At 43.8% G+C, this 24,471-nt stretch overlaps 4 protein-coding genes across 4 annotated transcripts in view; 1 reads left to right on the top strand and 3 right to left on the bottom strand.

Annotated features, from left to right (window-relative positions):
* LOC121199043 (tumor necrosis factor receptor superfamily member 14-like) overlaps nucleotides 1–24,471 on the bottom strand; it is a 751,306-nt gene that overhangs the window by 19,988 nt on the left and 706,847 nt on the right. The gene's annotated exons all lie outside the window — the stretch shown is intronic.
* On the bottom strand, nucleotides 2,988–4,192 carry LOC121198650 (trace amine-associated receptor 13c-like). Its single transcript, XM_041062922.1, has 2 exons — nucleotides 4,020–4,192; nucleotides 2,988–3,798 (listed from the first exon to the last, which is right to left on the bottom strand). Exons 1-2 carry the CDS (start codon nucleotides 4,190–4,192, stop codon nucleotides 2,988–2,990), a joined length of 984 nt encoding a protein of 327 aa, XP_040918856.1.
* On the top strand, nucleotides 9,203–10,057 carry LOC121199228 (trace amine-associated receptor 7a-like). Its single transcript, XM_041063728.1, has one exon. It carries the CDS (start codon nucleotides 9,215–9,217, stop codon nucleotides 10,055–10,057), a length of 843 nt encoding a protein of 280 aa, XP_040919662.1. The 5' UTR covers nucleotides 9,203–9,214.
* LOC121198640 (trace amine-associated receptor 13c-like) lies at nucleotides 14,793–15,984 on the bottom strand. The gene is given in 3 exon segments (XM_041062910.1): nucleotides 14,793–15,158; nucleotides 15,161–15,605; nucleotides 15,812–15,984. Coding segments are annotated over 3 exon segments (984 nt in total).

The raw sequence follows: 24,471 nt of genomic DNA, 5'->3' as shown, positions 1-24,471 counted from the left end.
TCTGTCTCACACGCACATCACCACTCTGTCTGTTACTGCTGTACAACAAACTTGTAAATCTCCCTCCTGTCTGCTACTCTGTCCTGCTCTGACACTGCTCCGACACTGCTCCACCACTGATCCACATACTCTGATAAGACTGTCAGCACTTTTTTGTGCTGTGTAAATGCTTTTATTACTCCTGGGTCAACAATGACCCCTAAGAAAATCTTTGTACCCTGGTGGTGTACAGCTGTCACCACCAGGAACGAACAAAGGCAAAGTTTCACTTTTCTCCAAATGGAAAAAGATCATTGATGGAGTTTTCTCTGCTGTTAAACATAGTGGCAGGTCATTTTTGGCCCTGAGGACAACATGTAATGACCTGGGCAGCACCTTGTAATCCTAAAATAAAATCTTCATAATGATGATGAGCTCTGATAACAAGGTGCATTGCTGGAAAATGACAGACCTAAAATAAAACAACTATTGTTGCTGTTGTTGTTGCTGATGAACTGTGGGTCTGTGTTTGTTTTTTAGCACCTCTGATTGGAGCGATACACCTGAGACTGAGATGTCATCATCTGACACACAAGCAGGTGTGAAAACATGAAAGCTGTGTGCGTGCGTGCATGTGTGCGTACGTGTGGGTGGAACTGTTCATTGCTACAACACAGGCAGTATTTATTGATAATGTACAGACAAAGTAAAACAAACATGGATCTCTATGCATTCACACCAACACTGTCTTCTTTGCTGCTCACTGATGAAAACTACAAACTACTACAAGTTCAACAAACATTGACATAAACATTGATATGACTTGAGCCTGTTGAAAGTGCAGACACAAACTGCACCACTGCCGGTTTTATTAGATGTTTCACTGATACAGCTCAGGTCACATTTACAAGTTTTCAGTGATGACAAGTTGTAAACTAGAGCAAAGTGTTTCAGCTGAGAGCAACAAGTTTAATGTTCAGTCAGGTGACTCTCAGCCCTCATGAATGACAGAGAAATACGGTATTGAGGCTTTTTGTGACATTTTAAAGGATAAAACTGGTTTTATTCCAGATTTTTCTTATTGTCATTAAGTCTTTTGAAAAGACCAACAACGACAAAAAGATGTTATGCTGTCTGTCATCATTTCTGGCCTGTCTGTGGCTCTAAACCCACCAGCTCCTACTAAAGATGTAACTCTTTGAAAACAGCTCTAAAAAGCTGGTCACTATAGTTTGTAACAAATGTGACTCAAACATTTGATAGGGACTATATTCAGTGATTCATTCATCTACACTCTAGTGACTGTCTCTAGCACCAGGACAGAGACAAAATGAACTAATGTGTGTGCTCATAGTAAAGAAGGACGTCACCCAGTGAACAGTATGGCTCACTGATGTGTCTTTGTTACAATGGAGCTGTATGATGAAGAAGCTAAAGGTTGTGGACACACAAACCATACTGGTTTGTAGATACATTCATTGTTGTTTAATTTTCATGGGATTTGTTGACAATAAGGAAAATGTAGGATATCACCAGTTTTATACTTTAAAGACATTTGTGTTTTAGTACATCATCACAAACAGAGAGTCATTTGAGGTCCACAGCTCACTTCAGGCAGACACACACAGAGACTGGTGTACTGCTCCTGGCATTTTCTCACAACTTTCGCCGCCGCCATGATGCCAGCTGGACTTTCAGCAGGATAATGCTCCATGTCACAAAGTTAAAGTCGTCTCAAAATGGTTTCAAGAACATGACAGTGAGTTCAGTGAACTTCAGCTTCCTCCACAGTCTCCAGACCTGAATCCAGTAGAACCTCTGAGATGTGGTAGAACAGGAGATTGGCAGCTTGAATGTGATACAATCATGTCAACATGGAGCAGAGTCTCACAGGAAAGAAGAAGTGAGGCTGTTCTGAGAGCAAAGAGAGGAAGTACCCAGTATTACTGTGGTGTTCCTAATAAAGTGCTCAGTGAGTGTATGAATCCATTTACCTTGATGACTTTGTAATAACAAAAAGCTCCCAATCCCCAAAGTTGCTTCCAGCTCATGTTGATGTTTTAAATGTCATAGCTGAAGTTGTCTGTGTCCTTCCTCAGAGCACAGTATATCCCATGATTCTGTGAACACTGGGAACCTGAACTGTTGCTGTCATGACTGGAATTTCTAATTAAGGTTTGTTTATGAGTTGCCATCATTACAGGAGTGTGTGAGGTTGTGTGTCTGTCACTTCCTCATTTAGTCTATTATTGTGGAGGGTTTGTCATTATCTGCCTTGTTTGTAGTCTGTGTTTTCTTTCTCTAATCTTTGTTTTCTTCGAAGTCTATTGATCTCTGATCAGACCATTTCTTTTTTTCTGTTTAGTACACAACTTATCTTATACTATAGAATCAATAAAGTGAAAACACTGTTTTAATATTTTTCAGTATTAGTTCATTTTCATCTGGGACAGTGAAATAAGGGGCAGTCATTTTAGATCCGAGCATTCTGTGAGATTTATTTAACTTAGCTGCTATTTCATTGTGGTAAGTGGGATAATCTACATTACTTTCAGCATGTAGATAAACCACAGTAGTGTGATCATGTGACAGTGTGGTGACTGATCATCTTTGTTGACAATGAAAAACAAAAGAGTTGCAGAGTGAAGTCTGGATAAATTAAACTTTATTGACACTGAAACATTGGAAAATACCATTAAAATAAACAGTTACATTTTGCTGCTTGTGACGAGGTTGATAGGAAGAAAACCACAGGCTGTATTGTGTACAGTCAGAAAGCTTCAGTGGCAGACACACAGAGAGACTCTCTGCAGAGATTAAAGGATCTATGACTGGAGAACAGTCTGTCTGTGGATTACAACATTCAGTGAAGACAGTTACAACATCAGTAGATACAGTTTATACTTACAACATTAACAGATAGAGGATGAGAACAACAATATTTCTAGGTCAGACAGAGACCTCTTCACTCCAGTGACTCAGCAACAGCACATACACACAGTTTTTCTCTACAGTACATTGGCCTCACAAGAGTGAGGCTGCAATATCTTCAGTGTGACAATGAGTTTAACAGATTTTCGAAACCAGGGGTAGAGAAAGGCATAGATCACAGGGTTTAGACAGGAGTTAGAAAGTATCAGAAAACCCATAAAGTCCTCAGTTGAAGAGCCGATCTCGAGGGTGTAACCAGAGAGAGAGACACAGTAATACGGACAGTAACACATGAGGAACACAGCAACAAGGACACCCAGAGTCCTGGCTGCTTTCAGCTCTGATCTCTGAGCAGTTACAGTCTCTGAGTGCTGCAGTGTGACAGCTGCAATGTGAGAGCGCATGGCACGAGCCTGAGACACAGCCACCACAAACACTCGTGCATACAGAACAATGATGGCAGCAATGGGGATGATAAAGCTTAACACCAGGTCAACAGCTCCTATTATGTAAATCACACATTCTCCATAGCAGGACCTGTACCTGCCTGGTTGTTTCAGGTTGTCATATAAAAGCAGAAAGCTGCAGAAAACAGAGTAAACCCAACACAGGAGAACACAGATTTTAACTCTCTTCTGAGTGATTCTGGTGGGGTAGTGCAGAGGGTCACAGATAGCCACATAGCGGTCAACTGATATCAGCACCATGTTCACTACTGAGGAATACACAGTGATACAAGGTAAAAGGTAATACAGAGAACACACCAGGTCACCTAGAAGCCAGCAGGGTTCTGTTAAGAGGATTTGAAATGGCATCACAAGGAGGCCCACGAGGAAGTCTGATACAGCCAGAGAGAGGAGGAAGAGGTTGGTCGGGGTGTGGAGCTGCCTGCAGTGAGAGAACATCATCACTGTAAACATTATGAACACTAACAACACTGTCACCAATAGAAGTATGTGTTTTATAAAAGCAGTAATGACACTAAAGCTTCAGCATATCTGAACAGTGAATGTTTCATCAAACCAGCAGGGTGCAATGTTCAGAGGACACTTATGTCTCTGAATCTCACTACAGCAATATAACATCAATGCTAAGACATTTGTCTCTGCCTGAAGTGGGAGATGGAGATGAGGACCAGCAGGTTGAGAGCCACAGTGAGCAGAGAGATGGAGGACAGCAGAATGTAAATGAGCATTGCCTCAGAGAGAGGGCGTGTGTGCTTCTTGCAGGAGGCATTGAGGAGCTGTGGAAAGCAGAGTTCAGCTTCCTCCAGGGTGTTCATCATGAGAGAGGAGGAGGAGGAGAAGGAGAAGCTGCACAGCTCTCTGAGCAAAGTCCTCTCTCATTCAGCTTATTTATCTCTCCCCACATCTCCCCTCTTCCCTTCCGTCCCGTCTTTCCGTCTCTCTCTTGGACACTGATCTTCCTCCTCCCTCACTCTGTGCGTCATACTTTCATCATTTGCATCTTCATCACTCTCTGAATCCTCTTTTCTCTCTGGTGTGACAGTTTGCTTTTGGTTTGTTTTTTTGATCATGCATGGACTCCTGCAACTGCAGCAGCTACAACCTTCTGACCTCAACACAGAGCAGCAGCCTCCATGATTGAGGGTCTGAACATGGTTCACTCATATTTCATGTCCACAGTGTCCTCCAAGATGCATGAGAAGTTGTTCCTCCAAATCACCTACATCAAGGTTCCTCCATTGTTGACCGTGTGAACACTGAAGACCCCCAAGAAGATGCTCTTGAAACACTAACTCACACAGTAAGCATTAAGGTCAGTGGCTTTCCTGCGTGAGTTCACAAGTCTCTTGTCTCATCTGTTCAAATAAATACAGCCATTGGATATACAGCGTATCGAAATGTGTGAAATTTAAGGCGACGAAATTATCTACATTAAAACTGAATTAAAATCTGTTAATGCATTCAAATTCAAAACTTTCAAGATTTAATCATTTTCAAGGCCAATCATTTGTGGAATTGAATTTCAAACAGGGCAGTGGTTAGCACTGTTGCCTCACAGCAAGAGGGTTCCAGGTCTGGGGTCAGCCCTGCGATTGACAGGCCAATGTGTAGCCTTCCTCTCACTCATAGTCAGCTGGGATTGGCTCATAGGCATAGAAGAAGAATTTCAAGCACATTTAACTCTACAGTGACACTCTGAGTTTCAAAACTAACTTCATTAACTCTGCAGTGCTCTGGTCACCATGTTATTTTTCAGGTCTCGACTGTTTTTGAAGGTCAAACAGTGACTCCAGATCATTGAGTACTGTAGAAACATCCAAAGTTTTGTTGTGCCTCTAGCGTCTCCATTGGCTTGGAGCAGGATGATTCTCTGCACAGGAGAATCTCTGGCCTGCTCAGCAGATTCTGTAAAAAAGCAACTGTGACACCCACTAATGTGTGGTCACATTTGAGAGAGACCATTCACCAGCGGCATCAGGTTTGAACTCCTGCTGCCCACCCCGTGCTCTGGGGGAGACCTTGGATGTGTATGCTGTAGGTATAAGCAAGTCAGTGCAAGAAGCCTTCCCAGGTAATGGTGATGTGGCGAGGGGCACTAAGGGGAGGATTGAAATCACCGACAACGCCACCTGGGGACTCTCACCCCAGGAAATTCCTAGCATAAACTTCTTAGTAAATGTACAAGACACACAGGTTAAAAGATTTATAAATGTATTTAATAATCACAAAACAAAAAAGACTGGAACTGATGAGAACTGCTGAAAAAGAAGGAAAGGTGAAAAGAATACCAGCAACTGAATGAAATAGTTAAAATGTATTTTATTTTATTTTATATACTAAAAGAGGAGGAAGGCCTCAACAATCGAGTTAAAAGAACAATATATTTACGATTTTAAAATTCAAGTTAAAAACACAAGGCAGAGGCCACATGCAGAGAGGCAGACTACACAAAAAGGAGTGCCAGGAGTGCTACCACTACTCACCCTTGGTGCAGCAAATCAAACTCACAGCAACCTCACAGCAAATGGTGCAGTCTACAGTGTCCCTGTGTATTAACTCACATGCAATGCAGTGCAGGGCCCTCACCACAGGTGCCTAGCCTCTCCACAGTAGCACTCCACCTAGAAGGAAAAGAATCTCAAAACAAAATTTAATCGCAAGCAAATGAACAATGATGGCAAAGCAAATATAACCCGATAAACAATTATCAGCCAAGCAAAAATACAAAATAACACAGTTGGCCAGGAGTAAATTCAAACAAAAGAAATCAATAAGAACAGAAGCCTAAACTCAAGGCAAAAGTCAAAAACAAAAGGTCAAACTAAATCTACCAGCCAAAACTAAACACAAAAGCTAAATCTAAACAAGTACACAAAGGCTAAACTAAAGTCCAACAAAGGGGCAACTAAAGACAACTAAGGGGCAAACGAAGGGGCAAAACAGCAACAGTGCAGGTGAACCACAGGGTGTTAAAAGCTACTATCAAACCTCTCACAAGCAATGCAGCACCTGGACAGCCACAGCAGGAACAGAGCAGGAGGCAAAGAGAAAGACAAGAGATCACAGGTGTCTTATATAACTTGTTCCTGATTAGGAGGAGTTAGGAGGGACTGGCTCAAGGCTGCACTCAGCAGCTCCACCTAGAGTAGGGGAGGATTCCCCACCACAGTGAGATAGCCCAGAGAGAGGTGAGATTTTGCAGGTTACTGGCTGGGCTCGACCCCACTCTGTGAACTAAATGCCATGAGCAGGGGGCTATTGACCTGGAAGAGGCCTTGATCATTGCCGGCCGATGTGAAATGGCTAGAGAGACTCTGAAAATGGACTATGTCAACTCACAAGTCAGCCACACTCCTCCTGGAAGTGGTGCAGCTACAATGCTACACTCGATATCAGATGGAGGAAGTTTGCACAGAGCCATAGATAGACTTACTGAAGACATGAGAGAAATGAGGGTGGAAATGAGGCAAATGACAGAAGGAAATAAGCACCTGAGACCCAGTGGCTGGAGAGATGAATGTAAAGCCTCTCCCCCATCATGTCACTGTGCTTGTGGGGAACAGGGCAGTCGTGCCACCCATGGGAACAGAGAGGGCGCTCACCAGATCGTTGGCATGAACAGAGAGGAGAGGCAGGCCCACCTTCCTGGGCGTCCTCGGACAATAGAACTCCCTCTCTGAATTGGCAGGGCCCTCGACCTTCCAGGAGCTCCTTAAATGAGAATCCACAGACATGACAAGGAGTGCGATTCCTCTCCCCTAAGAGGGAGGACACAGCCACTCAGTCGGGAAAAGAGATGTAGCTGATGTAGCAGCCCAGACATCAGTTACATTCTCTATGGGCTCCCTGACAGAAGATGTAATTATTCCCCCTACCAGTAATACACTGATACAGGACACTAAAGAGCAGCAACACACCTCCTATGTGAGGGGCAGCATTGAGGGAAGTGAAATCAACTGTTCCAGATGAACAACTACCCTAGGGGACATTTGTTCCAAATGACCACAAGGTATAATCCTTATTTCCTTTTACAACCAGTAAGACTGTGGGAAGATTTTTACAAAGGACGGTTTTGTGTGGCGCTTATTTTCTAGCTCAACCATTCTAACCTTAATATCACTACTAAAATCTCTATATGCAAAAACTCAGATACGATCAGTGACATCTGTGAAGAAAGGGGTTACATCAGGTGTGTTAAATCAGGACATTACACTGAGAGAGGGCATGCATCTGAAGGAGTTGTTCTCCGTGGATGAATCTGAGGTTGTGCCACTCCCACATGCTCCTGTCGAAACAGCCTCTGCTGTTTCATCCACTGAAGCACAGGTGTCAAACCTGTTCCACAAAGGGCCATGTGGCTGCAGGGTTTTGTTCCAACCAAGCAGCAGCACACTAGACTTGACTCATTTAATCAACTGATCTCAGTCGTAATTGGTCAAACTCTGTGCTCTTGATTGGGTGGAACATAAACCTGCAGCCACATGGCCCTTTGTGGAAAAGGTTTGACACCTCTGCACTGAAGAATCTCCTGCTAGTCAGCAGCAGAAAGCACAGTTGGCCGCCCTGTTAGCAGAACACCACAAGATATTCAACATGTCAAAGGGAGTAGCTGGCAAATGCACCCTCATCAAGCATCATATTAAGACTGGCAATCATTCCCCCATAACATAGCATACTTATCGAACCTCTCCAGAAAAGGAGGAAATTGATAAGCAGGTGGCAGCCGTGTTAATGGATGGGGTGACTGAGGAAAGCTGCAGCCCATGGGCCTCACCTGTTGTTCTTGTGAAGAAAAAGAATGGGGAGTGGCGATTTTGCATTGACTATCGCTGCTTGAACAGCAAAGCTGTGAAGGATTGTTATCCTCCTCCTCAGAGTGGATGATGCCTTGGATGCACTGGCAGGCTCCCTCTGGTTTAGCACCTTGGACTTCACAAACAGCTATTGGCAGGTGGAGGTTGCAGAGAAAGACAGAGAGAAAACAGCCTTCACAAGGGTCTCTATCAGTGGCAATCAGCATTCAGGTGATTGTAAGTTAACTGTGTATTATTACCAAGCTTTCTGCAATTTTCCAAGGAAAATCAACAAGGTTTGCAGGTTTGTGAAGTGTTATGGACACATACAGTACACATACATTATGTGCACTATATACAGCATTAAAAAGTATATTTTTAATACCTATGGCCATAACACTGTCCAGCCTTTGGTTATTCTGTTCTATATCTCCTCCATCCTCTCCTATTTCCACTGTCTCATTATATACAGCTATATAGTTTTTAATTTAACTGGTTATTTAATTCATCACTTCATTACATTTTTATACACCTTTCTGGTGATATTGGTGGTTATTACAATTGTTGAAATGGATAGTTTTTAATGTTCAATAAAGGTAATTATGAAGTTCTTACTCTAAGTTTGTTGATGTTTTTTTCATATATGTTATGCACTCTATTGTAATCATCCAAGAACACTAATAGAGGTTTTTGCCAGAATTTGTAATGAATTACAAGTCAATTTCTACATTAGCTTTCATCAATTACATAAATAATATAAAATATAATAATATAAAAATGCTTATTTAATGCTGCTGTCCCTGACCCTTGACAAAAATCAGAAGACATTACAATGTGTGCTTTCCTTATGTGAGTCTTTTGAACTTACCAGTTTTAATTGTTGGGGGCGGCTGTAGTGAGATTCAGAGACATAAGTGTCCTCTGAACATTGCACCCGGCTGGTTTGATGAAACATTCACTGTTCAGATATGCTGAAGCTTTAATGTCATTACTGCTTTTATAAAACACATACTTCTATTGGTGACAGTGTTGTTAGTGTTCATAATGTTTACAGTGATGATGTTCTCTCACTGCAGGCAGCTCCACACCCCGACCAACCTCTTCCTCCTCTCTCTGGCTGTATCAGACTTCCTCGTGGGCCTCCTTGTGATGCCATTTCAAATCCTCTTAACAGAACCCTGCTGGCTTCTAGGTGACCTGGTGTGTTCTCTGTATTATCTTTTACCTTTTATCACTATCTGTGCTTCAGCAGTGAACATGGTGCTGATATCAGTTGACCGCTATGTGGCTATCTGTGACCCTCTGCACTACCCCACCAGAATCACTCAGAAGAGAGTTAAAATCTGTGTTCTCCTGTGTTGGGTTTACTCTGTTTTCTGCAGCTTTCTGCTTTTATATGACAACCTGAAACAACCAGGCAGGTACAGGTCCTGCTATGGAGAATGTGTGATTAACATAATAGGAGCTGTTGACCTGGTGTTAGGCTTTATCATCCCCATTACTGCCATCATTGTTCTGTATGCACGAGTGTTTGTGGTGGCTGTGTCTCAGGCTCGTGCCATGCGCTCTCACATTGCAGCTGTCACACTGCAGCACTCAGAGACTGTAACTGCTCAGAGATCAGAGCTGAAAGCAGCCAGGACTCTGGGTGTCCTTGTTGCTGTGTTCCTCATGTGTTCCTGTCCGTATTACTGTGTCTCTCTCTCTGGTTACACCCTCGAGATCGGCTCTTCAACTGAGGTGTTAATAGTTTTTTTGGCACTTTTTAATTCCTGTCTAAACCCTGTGATCTATGCCTTTCTCTACCCCTGGTTTCGAAAATCTGTTAAACTCATTGTCACACTGAAGATATTGCAGCCTCACTCTTGTGAGGCCAATGTACTGTAGAGAAAAACTGTGTGTATGTGCTGTTGCTGAGTCACTGGAGTGAAGAGGTCTCTGTCTGACCAAACAAAGAAATGTTGTTGTTCTCATCCTCTATCTGTTAATGTTGTAAGCATAAACTGTATCTACTGATGTTGTTGTAACTGTCTTCACTGAATGTTGTAATCCACAGACAGACTGTTCTCCAGTCATAGATCCTTTAATTTCTGCAGAGAGTCTCTCTGTGTCTGCCACTGAAGCTTTCTGACTGTACACAATACAGCCTGTGGTTTTCTTCCTATCAACCTCGTCACAAGCATCAAAATGTAATGATGTTTATTCCAAATGTATTTTCCAATGTTCCGGTGTCAATAAAGTTTAATTTAGCCAGACTTTACTCTACATTTGTGTCACATTCTTCTGCAACTCTTTTGTTTTTCATTGTCAAATATGATCAGTCATCCGGGCCACACTGTTACATGATCACACTACTGTGGTTTATCTACAAGCTGAAAATAATGTAGATTATCCCACTTACCACAGTGAATTAACAGCTATGTTAAGTAAACTCAAAAAATTATAAGATCTACTCACACTTCAGATCTACTGTAATGATGGCAACTCATAAACAAAGTATGATGAAGTGGTGAAGAGAAATATGACTTACATTGAAGCTCACAATACAGAGTTAGAAATACCAGTGTTGCTGTCTACAAATACTTAATGATGTCCAGCCAACTAAATCGTGATAAGTGGAAAAACATGATATAAGGCTCCTTAAGGTGGAGGAAGCTGCATGCATACACAGTATATCACCATAATCAATCACAGGCAGAAAGGTGGCTTCCACAAGTAAAATAAAAGCCAAGGTGGCACAATGCTGTTTTGTACAAGGCACCAATAAGATAATTTGTGACAGCCATAGCAGCAGTGATGGTACTGTGACCAGTTCTAAAACAAGACTTAAACTTACATAAAATGTTATTATCAGATAAAAAAAATGTTTCAGCTGTAAATTGACCTGAGAGTCAAGAATCTCAGCCAGTACTGAAAGTTTGGAAATTGGACAATAGTTGTTCTCAGAAGGGTCTTCACCTTAATGGGAAGAAGAACCTTAAGGGAAGAATGAGTGTGGCTTTCCAAATTGTAGGTATTGTGTTTAATTGGAAACTTAAATTAAAAATATGCACAGTAGGCTCAGAAATAATATCTGCAGCCATCTTTAAGAGGTAAGGATCCAGGTTTTCTGGACCTGCAGATTTTTTTGTGGTCAATGTCCTTTAAGGCTTGCTTTTAATCAAGCAAAAAACATTTATTTTCTGACTTCAGATTTGGCCTTGTTGGTGCATTTATGAGTTGCATAAGGTTTAAAGAGTCACACAATTCAACAACCCCTCCTTTTTCACCTACCCTATCAGTTATGTAGACTTTGTAACCATCAATAAAAACAGTCATCAGTTATGGATTTCTTAAGCCAGATTTCTGATAGAACCATTATTTTAGCATATGTTGTATTTGCCCAAATTCTGATCATACCCATTTTGGGGACAAGACTTCTAACATTTAAAGGTATAAAACCAAGACCTGTTCTACTTTTACAATCTGTAGGAATTGTAGAAACAATGCATGGAGTTGGTAGGCCCTGGGTTAGGCTGAACATTTCCAAACAAAAACAGTAAAAGTATGACCATACATCATAATTTTTGCTTACTAGAAAATGATTTGTTAGAACCTCTGTCACCTTTAAACTGCAGATATGAGTCACCTGTGATGGTGAAATTGTCACTAGGCCAAGAATCCAAAATCCAGCAGGAGGGACCGAATCCCAGTGGAAGACAGTGAGAATCAGGCACCCACTGCACCACTGGAAAGATATAACAAGTTCCTCTTTCTCCCTGGTTACTGCAGTCCAACAGGATTGGGCCTCGGCCTCAAGGCCTCAAGCCTCAGTAGTCCAAGTTTAATCTGGAGACATCTGATCAAAGGCATCAACCAAAAAATCCTAGATTGACTGGAAGATATTGTTCTTGAGAAGTAATACACATTCAAGGCAAAATGAAGAAAAATATCACCCATAAATACTCAGACATCAAGCATTGACACACACACAGTGGACTTACTTGGCTGCCATCTTGGATTGGACATGGAGTGCTGTGAACTTTTACGACATCAGCAAGCCAACGATTGTAAGTGCTGATGCCAGCAGGTACGGGTTAAGAGTGATTGTCCTTCAAAACCACAAGAGAAGACTACACCCCTTTGCTTACTGTTCTTGAACCATGACAGGTGCTGAAATCAGGTATAGCCAAATTGAACAGGAGTGTTTGGCAGTGATCTGAGCATTTAGAGTTCTCTAAGTACCTGTGCGGCCTGGACAGCTTTATTGTCCACACAGACCATAAGCCATTGGTCCAACTCTTCAGGCTAAAGGACAATTATGCAATACCACTCTGTTGCCAGCGATTACTCTTGAGAAAGACGAAATTCAATGCAAAAGCTGAGTACGTCCCAGCAAACAGGTTGTAGCGGCAGAAAGACTCTATCTCAATATGCCACAACTTGCTTTGACAGAATTACCATTCCCAAAAGCCTGAGGACAGAGATAGTGGAAAGGCTAGCCACATGGGCAAAGTCAAGTGCTGTGAGCTCGCAAAACAGAGGGTCTGGTGGCCAGGCATTGGAAGAGACCTGCAAAAGTGGATTGAACACTACAAACTCTGCCAAATGGCAAAACCAGGTCACCACAGGGAGCCACTCATGCCCACTCCACGCCAAACAGACCGTGGGAGAGAGTTGCTGCGGATTGAGCTTACCTACTTACCTGGCTCAGCTCTGACCATCCTTGAAAGGTGGGGTGGCCCCACTATTCTGGTGACTGATAACGCCACAATTTAGCAGGCACCAGTTTCAGGACTTTGCTAAGGCTTTTGACTTCTGTCATATCACAACAAGCCCACATTTCCCTCAGTCAAATGTGACTCAAAAACGAAGAAATAGCACATTTGTTGGGGACTATATTCAGTGGTGCATTTATCTACACTCTAGTGACTGTCTCTAGCACCAGGACAGAGTCAAAATGAACTAATGTGTGTGCTCATGGTAAAGAAGGACGTCACCCAGTGAACAGTATGGCTCACTGATGTGTCTTCAACAGTTGTTACAGTGGAGCTGTATGATGAAGAAGCTAAAGGTTTTGGACACACAGACCATACTGGTTTGTAGATACATTCATTGTTGTTTAATTTTCATGGGATTTCTTGACAATAAGGAAAATGTAGGATATCACTGGTCATATCCTTTAAGGACATTTATGTTTTAGTGCATCATCACAAACAGAGAGTCATTTGAGGTCCACAGCTCACTTCAGGCAGACACACACAGAGACTGGTGTACTGCTCCTGGCATTTTCTCACAACTTTCGCTGCCGCCATGATGCCAGCTGGACTTTCAGCAGGATAATGCTCCATGTCACAAAGCTAAAGTCGTCTCAAACTGGTTTCATGAACATGACAGTGAGTTCAGTGAACTTCAGCTTCCTCCACAGTCTGCAGACCTGAATCCAGTAGAACCTCTGAGATGTGGTAGAACAGGAGATTGGCAACTTGAATGTGATACAATCATGTCAACATGGAGCAAAGAAAGAAAGAACTGAGGCTGTTCTGTGAACAAAGAGAGGAAGTGCCCAGTATTACTGTGGTGTTCCTAATAAAGTGCTCAGTGAGTGTATGAATCCATTTACCTTGATGACTTTGTAATAACAAAAAGCTCCCAATCCCCAAAGTTGCTTCCAGCTCATGTTGATGTTTTCAATGTCAAAGCTGCAGTTGTCTGTGTCCTTCCTCAGAGCACAGTATATCCCATGATTCTGTGAACACTGGGAACCTGAACTGTTGCTGTCATGACTGGAATTTCTAACTAAGGTTTGTTTATGAGTTGCCATCATTACAGAAGTGTGTGAGGTTGTGTGTCTGTCACTTCCTCATTTAGTCTATTATTGTGGAGGATTTGTCATTATCTGCCTTGTTTGTAGTCTGTGTTTTCTTTGTTTAATCGTTGTTTACTTGGACCTCTACTGATCTCTGATCAGACCATCATTTCTTTTTTCTGTTTAGTACACAACTTATCTTATACCATAGAATCAATAAAGTGAAAACACTGTTTTAATATTTTTCTGTATTAGTTCATTTTCATCTGGTACAGTGTAATAAGGGGCAGTCATTTTAGATCCGATGATTCTGTGAGTTTTAACTTAGCTGCTATTTCATTGTGGTAAGTGGGATAATCTACATTATTCTCAGCATGTAGATAAACCACAGTAGTGTGATCATGTGACAGTGTGGTGACTGATCATCTTTGTTGACAATGAAAAACAAAAGAGTTTCAGAGTGAAGTCTGGATAAATTAGACTTTATTGACACTGGAACATTGGAAAATACATTTAAAATAAACACAGTTTCATTGTGCTGCTTGTGACGAGGTTGATAGGAAGAAAACCACAGGCTGTATTGTGTACAGTCAGAAAGCTTCAGTGGCAGACACAGAGAGACTCTCTGCAGAGATTAAAGGATCTATGACTGGAGAACAGTCTGTCTGTGGATTACAACATTCAGTGAAGACAGTTACAACAACATCAGTAGATACAGTTTATGCTTACAACATTAACAGATAGAGGATGAGAACAACAACATTTCTTTGTTTGGTCAGACAGAGACCTCTTCACTCCTGTGACTCAGCAACAGCACATACACACAGTTTTTCTCTACAGTACATTGGCCTCACAAGAGTGAGGCTGCAATATCTTCAGTGTGACAATGAGTTTAACAGATTTTCGAAACCAGGGGTAGAGAAAGGCATAGATCACAGGGTTTAGACAGGAGTTACAAAGTACCAGAAAAATCATAAAGGCCTCAGTTGAAGAGCCGATCTCGAGGGTGTAACCAGAGAGAAAGACACAGTAATACGGACAGTAACACATGAGGAACACAGCAACAAGGACACCCAGAGTCCTGGCTGCTTTCAGCTCTGATCTCTGAGGAGTTACAGTCGCTGAATGCTGCAGTGTGACAGCTGCAATGTGAGAGCGCATGGCACGAGCCTGAGACACAGCCACCACAAACACTCATACGCATACAGAACAATGATGGCAGTAATGGGGATGATAAAGCCTAACACCAGGTCAACAGCTCCTATTATGTAAATCACACATTCTCCATAGCAGGACCTGTACCTGCCTGGTTGTTTCAGGTTGTCATATAAAAGCAGAAAGCTGCAGAAAACAGAGTAAACCCAACACAGGAGAACACAGATTTTAACTCTCTTCTGAGTGATTCTGGTGGGGTAGTGCAGAGGGTCACAGATAGCCACATAGCGGTCAACTGATATAAGCACCATGTTCACTGCTGAAGCACAGATAGTGATAAAAGGTAAAAGATAATACAGAGAACACACCAGGTCACCTAGAAGCCAGCAGGGTTCTGTTAGGAGGATTTGAAATGGCATCACAAGGAGGCCCACGAGGAAGTCTGATACAGCCAGAGAGAGGAGGAAGAGGTTGGTCGGGGTGTGGAGCTGCCTGCAGTGAGAGAACATCATCACTGTAAACATTATGAACACTAACAGCAAGTATGTGTTTTATAAAAGCAGTAATGACACTAAAGCTTCAGCATATCTAAATAGTGAATGTGTCATTAAAAAGCAGGGTGCAATGTTCAGAGGACACTTATGTCTCTGAATCTCACTACAGCAATATAACATCAATGCTAAGACATTTGTCTCTGCCTGAAGTGGGAGATGGAGATGAGGACCAGCAAGTTGAGAGCCACAGTGAGCAGAGAGATGGAGGACAGCAGAATGTAAATGAGCATTGCCTCAGAGAGAGGGCGTGTGTGCTTCTTGCAGGAGGCATTGAGGAGCTGTGGAAAGCAGAGTTCAGCTTCCTCCAGGGTGTTCATCATGAGAGAGGAGGAGGAGGAGAAGGAGAAGCTGCACAGCTCTCTGAGCAAAGTCCTCTCTTATCCAGCTTATTTATCTCTCCCCACAGTCTCTTTCTTGGACACTGATCTTCCTCCTCCCTCACTCTGTCTATCATACTTTCATCATTTGCATCTTCATCACTCTCTGAAACCTCTTCTCTCACTGGTGGGACAGTTTGCTTTTGGTTTGTTTTTTTGATGATGCATGGACTCCTGCGACTGCAGCAGCTACGACCTTCTGACTTCAACACAGAGCAGCAGCCTCCATGATTGAGCAACTCATATTCCATGTTTCTCCCAATCACCCACATCCAGGTTCTTCCATGGCTGACCTTGTGAACAATGAAGTCCCCCAAGAAGCTTTCCTAGGTGATGCTCTTGACACACTAATTTAAACAGTAAACATTAAGGTCAGTGGCTTTCTTGCGTAAGTTCACAAGGCTCTTGTCCTATGCTGTTCAAATAAATACATATATTGGATATACAGTGCATCAAAATGTGTAAAATTTAAGGCAAGGAAATTACCTTCTCTATAAAATGAAATAAAATCTTAATGCATTCAAAGTCAAGACTATTTTGCAAGGCCGATCATTTGTGGAACTGAATTTCAAGCAAATTTAACTCCATAGGTACTGTCGCTGTTGACACCTCCTGAGAGTCTCCTCTGTGTTGGAGGAGAATTTCAGCAGGTTGTCAAAGATGGTGCCCAGATATTTGTACTCCTCAACAAGCTCCACTGGCTTCCCATGGATGGTGGTGGTGACTGCTGCCGCCAGATCCCTCTGCTTCTTGGAGAAGGTCACCACCATCTCTTTGGTTTTGCTGATGTTCAGTTCCAGGTATGAGCTGTCACACCACTCTACAAACTCCTGGAGAACCGATCCGTGGTGTTGTGAGGGGCCTGACAGCAGAGACAGGAGAACTGTGTCATCAGCATATTTTACCAGGTGACAGTTGGGCTGTGTGGATCTACAGTCATCGGTGTATAGGATGAAGAGCAGGGGTGAGATCATCCCCATTACTGCCATCATTGTTCTGTATGCACGAGTGTTTGTGGTGGCTGTGTCTCAGGCTCGTGCCATGCGCTCTCATGCGCGTCCTTGTTGCTGTGTTCCTCATGTGTTACTGTCCGTATTACTGTGTCTCTCTCAATGGCTATATCCTCGAGGTCAGCTCCTCAATTGAGGTGTTAATAGTTTTTCTGATACTTTTTAATTCCTGTCTAAACCCTGTGATCTATGCCTTTCTCTACCCCTGGTTTCGAAAATCTGTAAAACTCATTGTCACACTGAAGATATTGCAGCCTCACTCTTGTGAGGCCAATGTACTGTAGAGAAAAACTGTGTGTATGTGCTGTTGCTGAGTCACTGGAGTGAAGAGGTCTCTGTCTGACCAAACAAAGAAATGTTGTTGTTCTCATCCTCTATCTGTTAATGTTGTAAGCATAAACTGTATCTACTGATGTTGTTGTAACTGTCTTCACTGAATGTTGTAATCCACAGACAGACTGTTCTCCAGTCATAGATCCTTTAATCTCTGCAGAGTCTCTCTGTGTCTGCCACTGAAGCTTTCTGACTGTACACAATACAGCCTGTGGTTTTCTTCCTATCACTGTGTTTTCACTTTATTAATTCTATGGTATAAGATAAGTTGTGTACTAAACAGAAAAAAGAAATGCTGGTCTGATCAGGGATCAGTAGAGGTCCAAGTAAACAAAGATTAGAGAAAGAAAACACAGACTACAAACAAGGCAGATAATGACAAATCCTCCACAATAATAGACTAAATGAGGAAGTGACAGACACACAACCTCACACACTCCTGTAATGATGGCAACTCATAAACAAACCTTAATTAGAAATTCCAGTCATGACAGCAACAGTTCAGGTTCTCAGTCTTCACACCTGTATCCAAGGGAGGGCTGGCCATCATTTCCTGAACGGCCGGTCTTTTCCCGGCCGGTGGGACAACGTTTTTTTACCCCATAAAATGCAGCATCAGTGTACCGCAACAGCCTGTCCTTGCAGCCGCAGGTGGCACAGAGTGGAACGTAATGTCAAACTAATATTTTGCATATTAACGGGGGATACAATCGGCCCCTCCTAATCATGTATATCATTGGATTGTTTTTATATTGCAAATAAAGTATTCATGTTAAAATGACAGTTCCACTTGCGTCCGATGAAAGGCCTCTCCAAACTAAGCTCTCGGGCTGAATTTCAACCCCAGCCCGCCCCTGATTGTTTCACCTTCAAACTGCCAATCTCCTGTTCAACCACATGTCGGAGGTTCTACTGGATTCAGGTCATGTTCATGAAACCAGTTTGAGAGGACTTTAGCTTTGTGACATGGAGCATTATCCTGCTGAAAGTCCAGCTGGCATCATGGCGGCAGCGAAAATTGTGAGAAAAGGCCAGGAGCAGTACACCAGTCTCTGTGTGTGTCTGCCTGAAGTGAGCTGTGGGCCTCAAATGACTCTCTGTTTGTGATCATGCACTAAAACGCAAATGTCTTTAAAGGATATGACTGGTGATATCCTACATTTTCCTTATTGTCAACAAATCCCATGAAAATTAAACAACGAATGTATCTACAAACAAGTATGGTGTGTGTGTTCAAAACCTGGTTTAGCTTCTTTATCATACAGCTCCACTGTAACAACTATTGAAAACACATCAGTGAGCCATACTGTTCACTGGGTGACATCCTTCTTTACCATGAGCACACACATTAGTTCATTTTGACTCTGTCCTGGTGCTAGAGACAGTCACTAGAGTGTAGATGAATCCACCACTGAAAACAGTCCCTAACAAATGTTTGAGTCCCATTTGTTACAAACTACAGTGACCAGTTTTTTAGGGAAATTAAATAAAATGAAGAGCTGTTTTCAAAGAGTTAGACCTTTAGTAGGAGCTGGTGGGTTGAGAGCCACAGACAGGCCAGAAATGATGACAGACAGCCTAAAGTCTTGTTGTTGTTGCTGTTATCAAAAGACTTAATGACAATAAGAAAAATCTAGAATAAAACCAGTTTTATCCTTTAAAATGTCACAAAAAGCCTCATCAATACCGTATTTCTCTGTCATTCATGAGGGCTGAGAGTCACCTGACTGAACATTAAACTTGTTGCTCTCAGCTAAAACACTTTGCTCTAGTTTGCAACTTGTCATCACTGAAAACTTGTAAATGTGACCTGAGCTTTATCAGTGAAACATCTAATAAAACCGGCAGTGGTGCAGTTTGTGTCTGCACTTTCAACAGGCTCAAGTCATATCAATGTCTGTGTCAATGTTTGTTGAACTTGTAGTAGTTTGTAGTTTTCATCAGTGAACAGCAAAAGAGACAGTGTTGGTGTGAATGCAGAGATGTGGTCAGATGGACAGAACAAAGAGCACCAGTTCATCTCCATATACATCCATGTTCACTAAATATTGCCTGTGTGTTATAGCAATGAACAGTTCCACTACACACGCACGCACACACACACACAGCTTTCATGTTTTCACACCTGCTTGTGTGTCAGATGATGACATCTCAGTCTCAGGTGTATCGCTCCAATCAGAGGTGCTAAAAAACAAACACAGACCCACAGTTCATCAGCAACAACAACAGCAACAATAGTTGTTTTATTTTAGGTCTGTCATTTTCCAGCAATGCACCTTGTTATCAGAGTTCATCATCTTTATGAAGATTTTATTTTAGGATTACAAGGTGCTGCCCAGGTCATCACATTAAGCAGGTCTACTGCTTTAACTGCCAGGGTAAGTGTCTGATGGGATAGCCATGAAGAAAACAACAAACTCAAGTTGAAGCCCACGCCCATGACACACCCGACATTCCCTGAGATATAAAAACTTTGACAACTGTGTGTTCGGGGCTTGAGCATCCTTTACTCGTCTCTATCACTTCTCTTACTTCTTTTCTTGTTTCCACGTGTTGTAGTACTTTCATGAGTTCTGGTGACCCCACAAAATTCACCAGCGTTTCTATTTTTGTAGTTAATTAGTTAAGAACAGAAGTGCCTTTGAAAGCAGCTCCCTTTTTATTTATTTATTTTTTTCCAGCTTAGCTCGTTTGAAGATTTTTGAAGCTTTTGTTCTGTCTGGTCAACATCAGTGGCTTCTAAATTTATCAAACAACGCATAAACATAAGTTTCTTTTATTTGCTATTTTTACCCCTCATCAACCTGCACTAGCCATCGACCTCCTGCGAGCCAAATTGACAGTGGTACAGCAAGAAGAATAAGCCTGTTGGCAGACTTCAATGCAGGAACCTCAAAACCCCAGCAACGGGGCACTTCAAGTAACCATTTCCCCAGATCCTGCTGTGGAAGGCTGATCGCACCTCATTGTTGACTGGGCTTGGGGCTCGGACTTCCAGACTGCCAACTCAAAGTGGCTTCAGATATTAGACTGATTAAATTCGCAATGTAAAGTTCATAAACACACTAAGTGTGCATGTGTGTGGCTGGGGTGATTTTGTTTTTTGGGGGGGGGATTCCTCACTCCCCTCCTCAACTCGATTCTCCACTGGTAGGCCTCAGCCCTAATAAGGTTCCCCTTCCCTGTATGAATGGTGTTTTATGGTATTTTAAAGATATTGGTTTAATGAAGTACATTCTTTTGTTTTGCAGTGGAACCACGTCTCCTGCCTTGTTGTATAATGGAGTGTATAATGGAATGAGTGTCTTGCAGTTATTGTTGGTAGGTATTGTTAATTTCAACTATTTCCTTGGGCAAAACTCCTAAGGTGGTGTTGACTGGTTCGATATTACATGCTAAATTTTATAACACTAAACCCCCTTGCAGTATATCGCCACACATGATTCTGTGAACACGGAGAACCTGAATTGTTGCTAACATGACTGGAATTTCTAACTCTCTGAGTGTAGGTCAGTGTAGGTCACATTTCTCTTCACCAGTACAGCATACTTTGTTTATGAGTTGCCATCTTTACAGATGGGTGTCTGTCAGTATTATTGTGGGTTGTTTGTCATTAACTACCTTGTCTGTAGTCTGCGTTCTCTTTGTTGTGGCAGAGCCGCTGCCGGAACGGAGGGCAAGGTTGCTGTTGCCACCACAGGAAGAGCCACCCCAGGGGCAGCCTGGGCACCTTCGTTGGTAGGCTCAAAATGTGGAGGAGTGACTTCCCCTACCAGGGCCAGCAAGTCATCTAAAGCCTCATCTGACAAGCCACTCTTTGCAGATGTCTGGTCAGGTGAGAGGGGAGGGGACGCAGCATCACTATTTGGAGGTACAACTCCAGCAAGGGCTTTTAATAGGGTGCAATGGACCCGCTTGACCTTAGCAGGATCATCTGCCGGCGCCACTGTATACACAGGTCCTTCCTAACAGGGAGCTCTTACTACTCTGTGCACCACCGGGTTCCACCAATTTTATGGCAACCTCTCCCACCAAAATCTCGTACCAGCACCAGCTGGCCCTCCACCAATGGCTCAGTCCTGACAGTACGATCATAATTTTGCTTCCAGCGCTGAGCAGCAACCTTCAGCCAGATGCAGCCGAGCCTGATGCTCCTGCACCCAGTCATCGGCCGTCCTACCAATCAGGTCCTGCACTCTCCCCAACAAGAAATCAACTGGGAGCCTAGGTTCCCGCCCGAACATAAGGAAGAAGGGTGTTTCCCCTGTTGATTGATGGGGAGTGGTGTTATAAGCGTACAGCACCTGGGGTAAGCAAGAGTGCCAGTCGTGCTTTTAAGATGGTGGCAAGGTGCGCAACAAATCATGAAGAGTGCGGTTAAACCGTTCGCACTGACCGTTCCCAGCTGGATGGTACGGAGTAGTGCGTGATTTTTCGATGCCATACAATCCACAGAGCTGTCGAATGAGAGCACTCTCAAAACTTCTGCCTTGATCGGAATGAATCCGTGATGGCATACCAAACTTAGAAAACCACTCTGTGACCAGCACCTGAGCCACAGTTGCGGCTCTTTGGTCCCAAGTGTGAACAGCAAGAGTGTACTTGCTGAAAACATCTGTCAGCATGAGGACGTTTTCCAGCCCGTTACTGGTTGGTTCAAGCAGAGTAAAATCCATGGCTAGGACTTCGTTGGGCTCTGAGGCTAACAGATGCCCCATGAAGCTATGGTCCTGAGGCCCAGAATCCTTAGCTACCTGACACCGTTCACAGGTCTGACACCATCGTACCACCTCAGCAGACATTCCTGGCCAGTAGCAACGCTCCCTAAGCAGCTCCATGGTCCTACCCACCCCTTGGTGGCCTTGTTTTTGATAGAGTTCAGTGAGAACTTCATCCTTAAAGGCAGCAGGCAGTAGCACTTGAAGGACCACTTCCCCTTCCGCCCTGCCTGATCTGCCGATACACAACCCCAGCCTGTTCGACCAAGCGATCCCTCTGGTTAAGGAGCACCAAGGCTGGTTGAGACAGCTGCTTGCGCTCCTCCCGGCTTGGGCGCCGTCCCCGTCTCCAGAATGTCAGAACTGACTGGATGACTGAATCAGCCCGTTGAAGGGTGCCAATATCTGATGGGGTATGCTGAGGCAGGGCTCTAACCACTGCCTGGTGGATTTCTGGGCATGAAGCTTGTAAGGGTTGCTGCAGAGGCTTTGGGAGCACCGGAACCATGGTCCGGAAATCTGCATGCGGGACAAGGCATCCGCATTTGCATTATTCCTGCCGGGGCGGTATCGGATTTCAAAGTCAAATGAAGCCAGCTGGGCTACCCAGTGCTGCTCCAAGGTACCCAGCTTAGTCGACAACAGGTGGCTCAAGGGTTTATTGTCTGTGAAGACAACACACTGGTGACCAAGCAAGTAATCCCGAAACTTTTCGGTCATGGCCCACTTCAGGGCCAACAACTCCAACTTCTTGGAGCTGTAATTAGCTGAGTTACACTCTGTTGGCCTCAAACCTCAAGTGGCAAATGCTAGGGGTCTGACCTTGCCTCCTTGTTCCTGGGAGAGTACAGCACCCAAGCCCCCATAGCTAGCATCCACCTCCAGGGTGAAAGGGAGGGAAAAATCGGCAAAAGCAAGCACAGGTGCTGTTGTGAGCTTGGCCTTTAGGGCTTCAAAGCTCTGCTGATGTTCATCGTTCCAATGCTCGGACACCCTACGTTCTGACCGTTTGGACTTGGAACCCCCAAGCTCTGCTACCAACCGGCATAGAGGGGCAGCCAGCTTGGCAAACCCCAATACAAAATGCCGGTAGTAACTGGCGAACCTCAGAAAAGACTGCAGCTCCATGATGGTAGTGGGGGGTTGCCAATTGGCTACCACCTCCACTTTACTTGGGTCAGTGGATACGCCGTAGGCCGAAATGACATGCCCCAAATAACGCACCTTTTGCTGGAAAAAGGAGCATTTTGACAGCTTGGCCTTCAGGCCCTCTTGCTGCAACCGCTGTAGCACCAACTCCAGCCTCTCCAGATGTTGCTGAAAGGTGGAGGAGAAAACCACAATGTCGTCCAGGTACAAAAGCAAGGACCGACATTGCTGGTCTTCAAAAATCCTTTGCATGAGGCGCTGGAAGGTGCTAGGCGCATTACACAGCCCAAAAGGCATGTGGTTCCACTTGAACAATCCAAAAGGAGTACAGAAGGCAGTTTTGTATCAGTCAGCCTCTGCGACTGGCACCTGATTGTGCCCGCTGGCTAAATCCATTGTGGAAAACCAGCGGGCCCCAGTCAGTGCATCCAAGGACTCCTCAATACGAGGAAGAGGAAAGGCACCCTTTCTGGTCCTGCTGTTAAGCTGGCGGTAGTCTACACACAAGCGTAGACTACCATCCTTCTTTTTAACCAGCACGATGGGTGAGGCATAGGGGCTGCTGCTTTCCCTGATGACCTGAGCACCAAGCAGCTGACTGATCTTTGGCTCTTTGGCCAGCTCATACTCTGAGGGTGGAATGCGCCTGTAGCGATATCGGACGGGCGTGTCATCTACAAGAGGAAACTCATGTGCTATTAGGTCAGTACAACCTAGATTACCGCCATGCGTGGAAAAGACAGAGGCATACTTCTGAAGAAGAGTCCACACTCCATTCTGCTCCTCAGCAGATAAGGCGGGCAAGTTGGCTGCATTAATCTGATCAAATGGTGTAGGAGCTGCAACTTGGGAGGCCACTGTAGCCACACCAGAAGGGACCTCTGTGACCTCTGCCAAGGCACCTACGGCTGTTCGGGGATAGAGCAGCACGTCAGAGTAGCTGACATTGACAATGGGGATGTACGCAGTCCCACCTTCAACTCAGACCAGTGCTGGAGTTGCCAGCAGCCCAGCAGGAAGGCCAGAGTCTGAAGACTCCAAGAGCACAGTAGCACAAGAGTGCTGGATCGAGCATGTGGCAGGCACAATTTTCATAGTGCCGCCAGGGATATGAGAACTCCTGAAGCGTTTCTCCCTCTTGCTGCCGGCAAGAAAAAAATGCTTCCTGTAAGGACACATAAGACTCAGAACAGCCATAAAGCTCACGCAAAACAGCA

Source organism: Toxotes jaculatrix, chromosome 2, assembly GCF_017976425.1.
Source record: "Toxotes jaculatrix isolate fToxJac2 chromosome 2, fToxJac2.pri, whole genome shotgun sequence".
NCBI lineage: Eukaryota > Metazoa > Chordata > Actinopteri > Toxotidae > Toxotes > Toxotes jaculatrix.
This window is presented reverse-complemented; position numbering and strand designations above follow the sequence as displayed.

Excerpts from the sequence above, each read along its gene's own strand:
- LOC121198650 (XM_041062922.1), bottom strand. The coding sequence starts at position 4,192 with ATGAACACCCTGGAGGAAGCTGAACTCTGCTTTCCACAGCTCCTCAAT. Across the intron at positions 3,799-4,019 it reads ATCTCCATCTCCCACTTCAG|GCAGCTCCACACCCCGACCA; the intron begins GCAGAGACAAAT and ends CTCTCACTGCAG.
- LOC121199228 (XM_041063728.1), top strand. The coding sequence starts at position 9,215 with ATGTTTACAGTGATGATGTTCTCTCACTGCAGGCAGCTCCACACCCCG.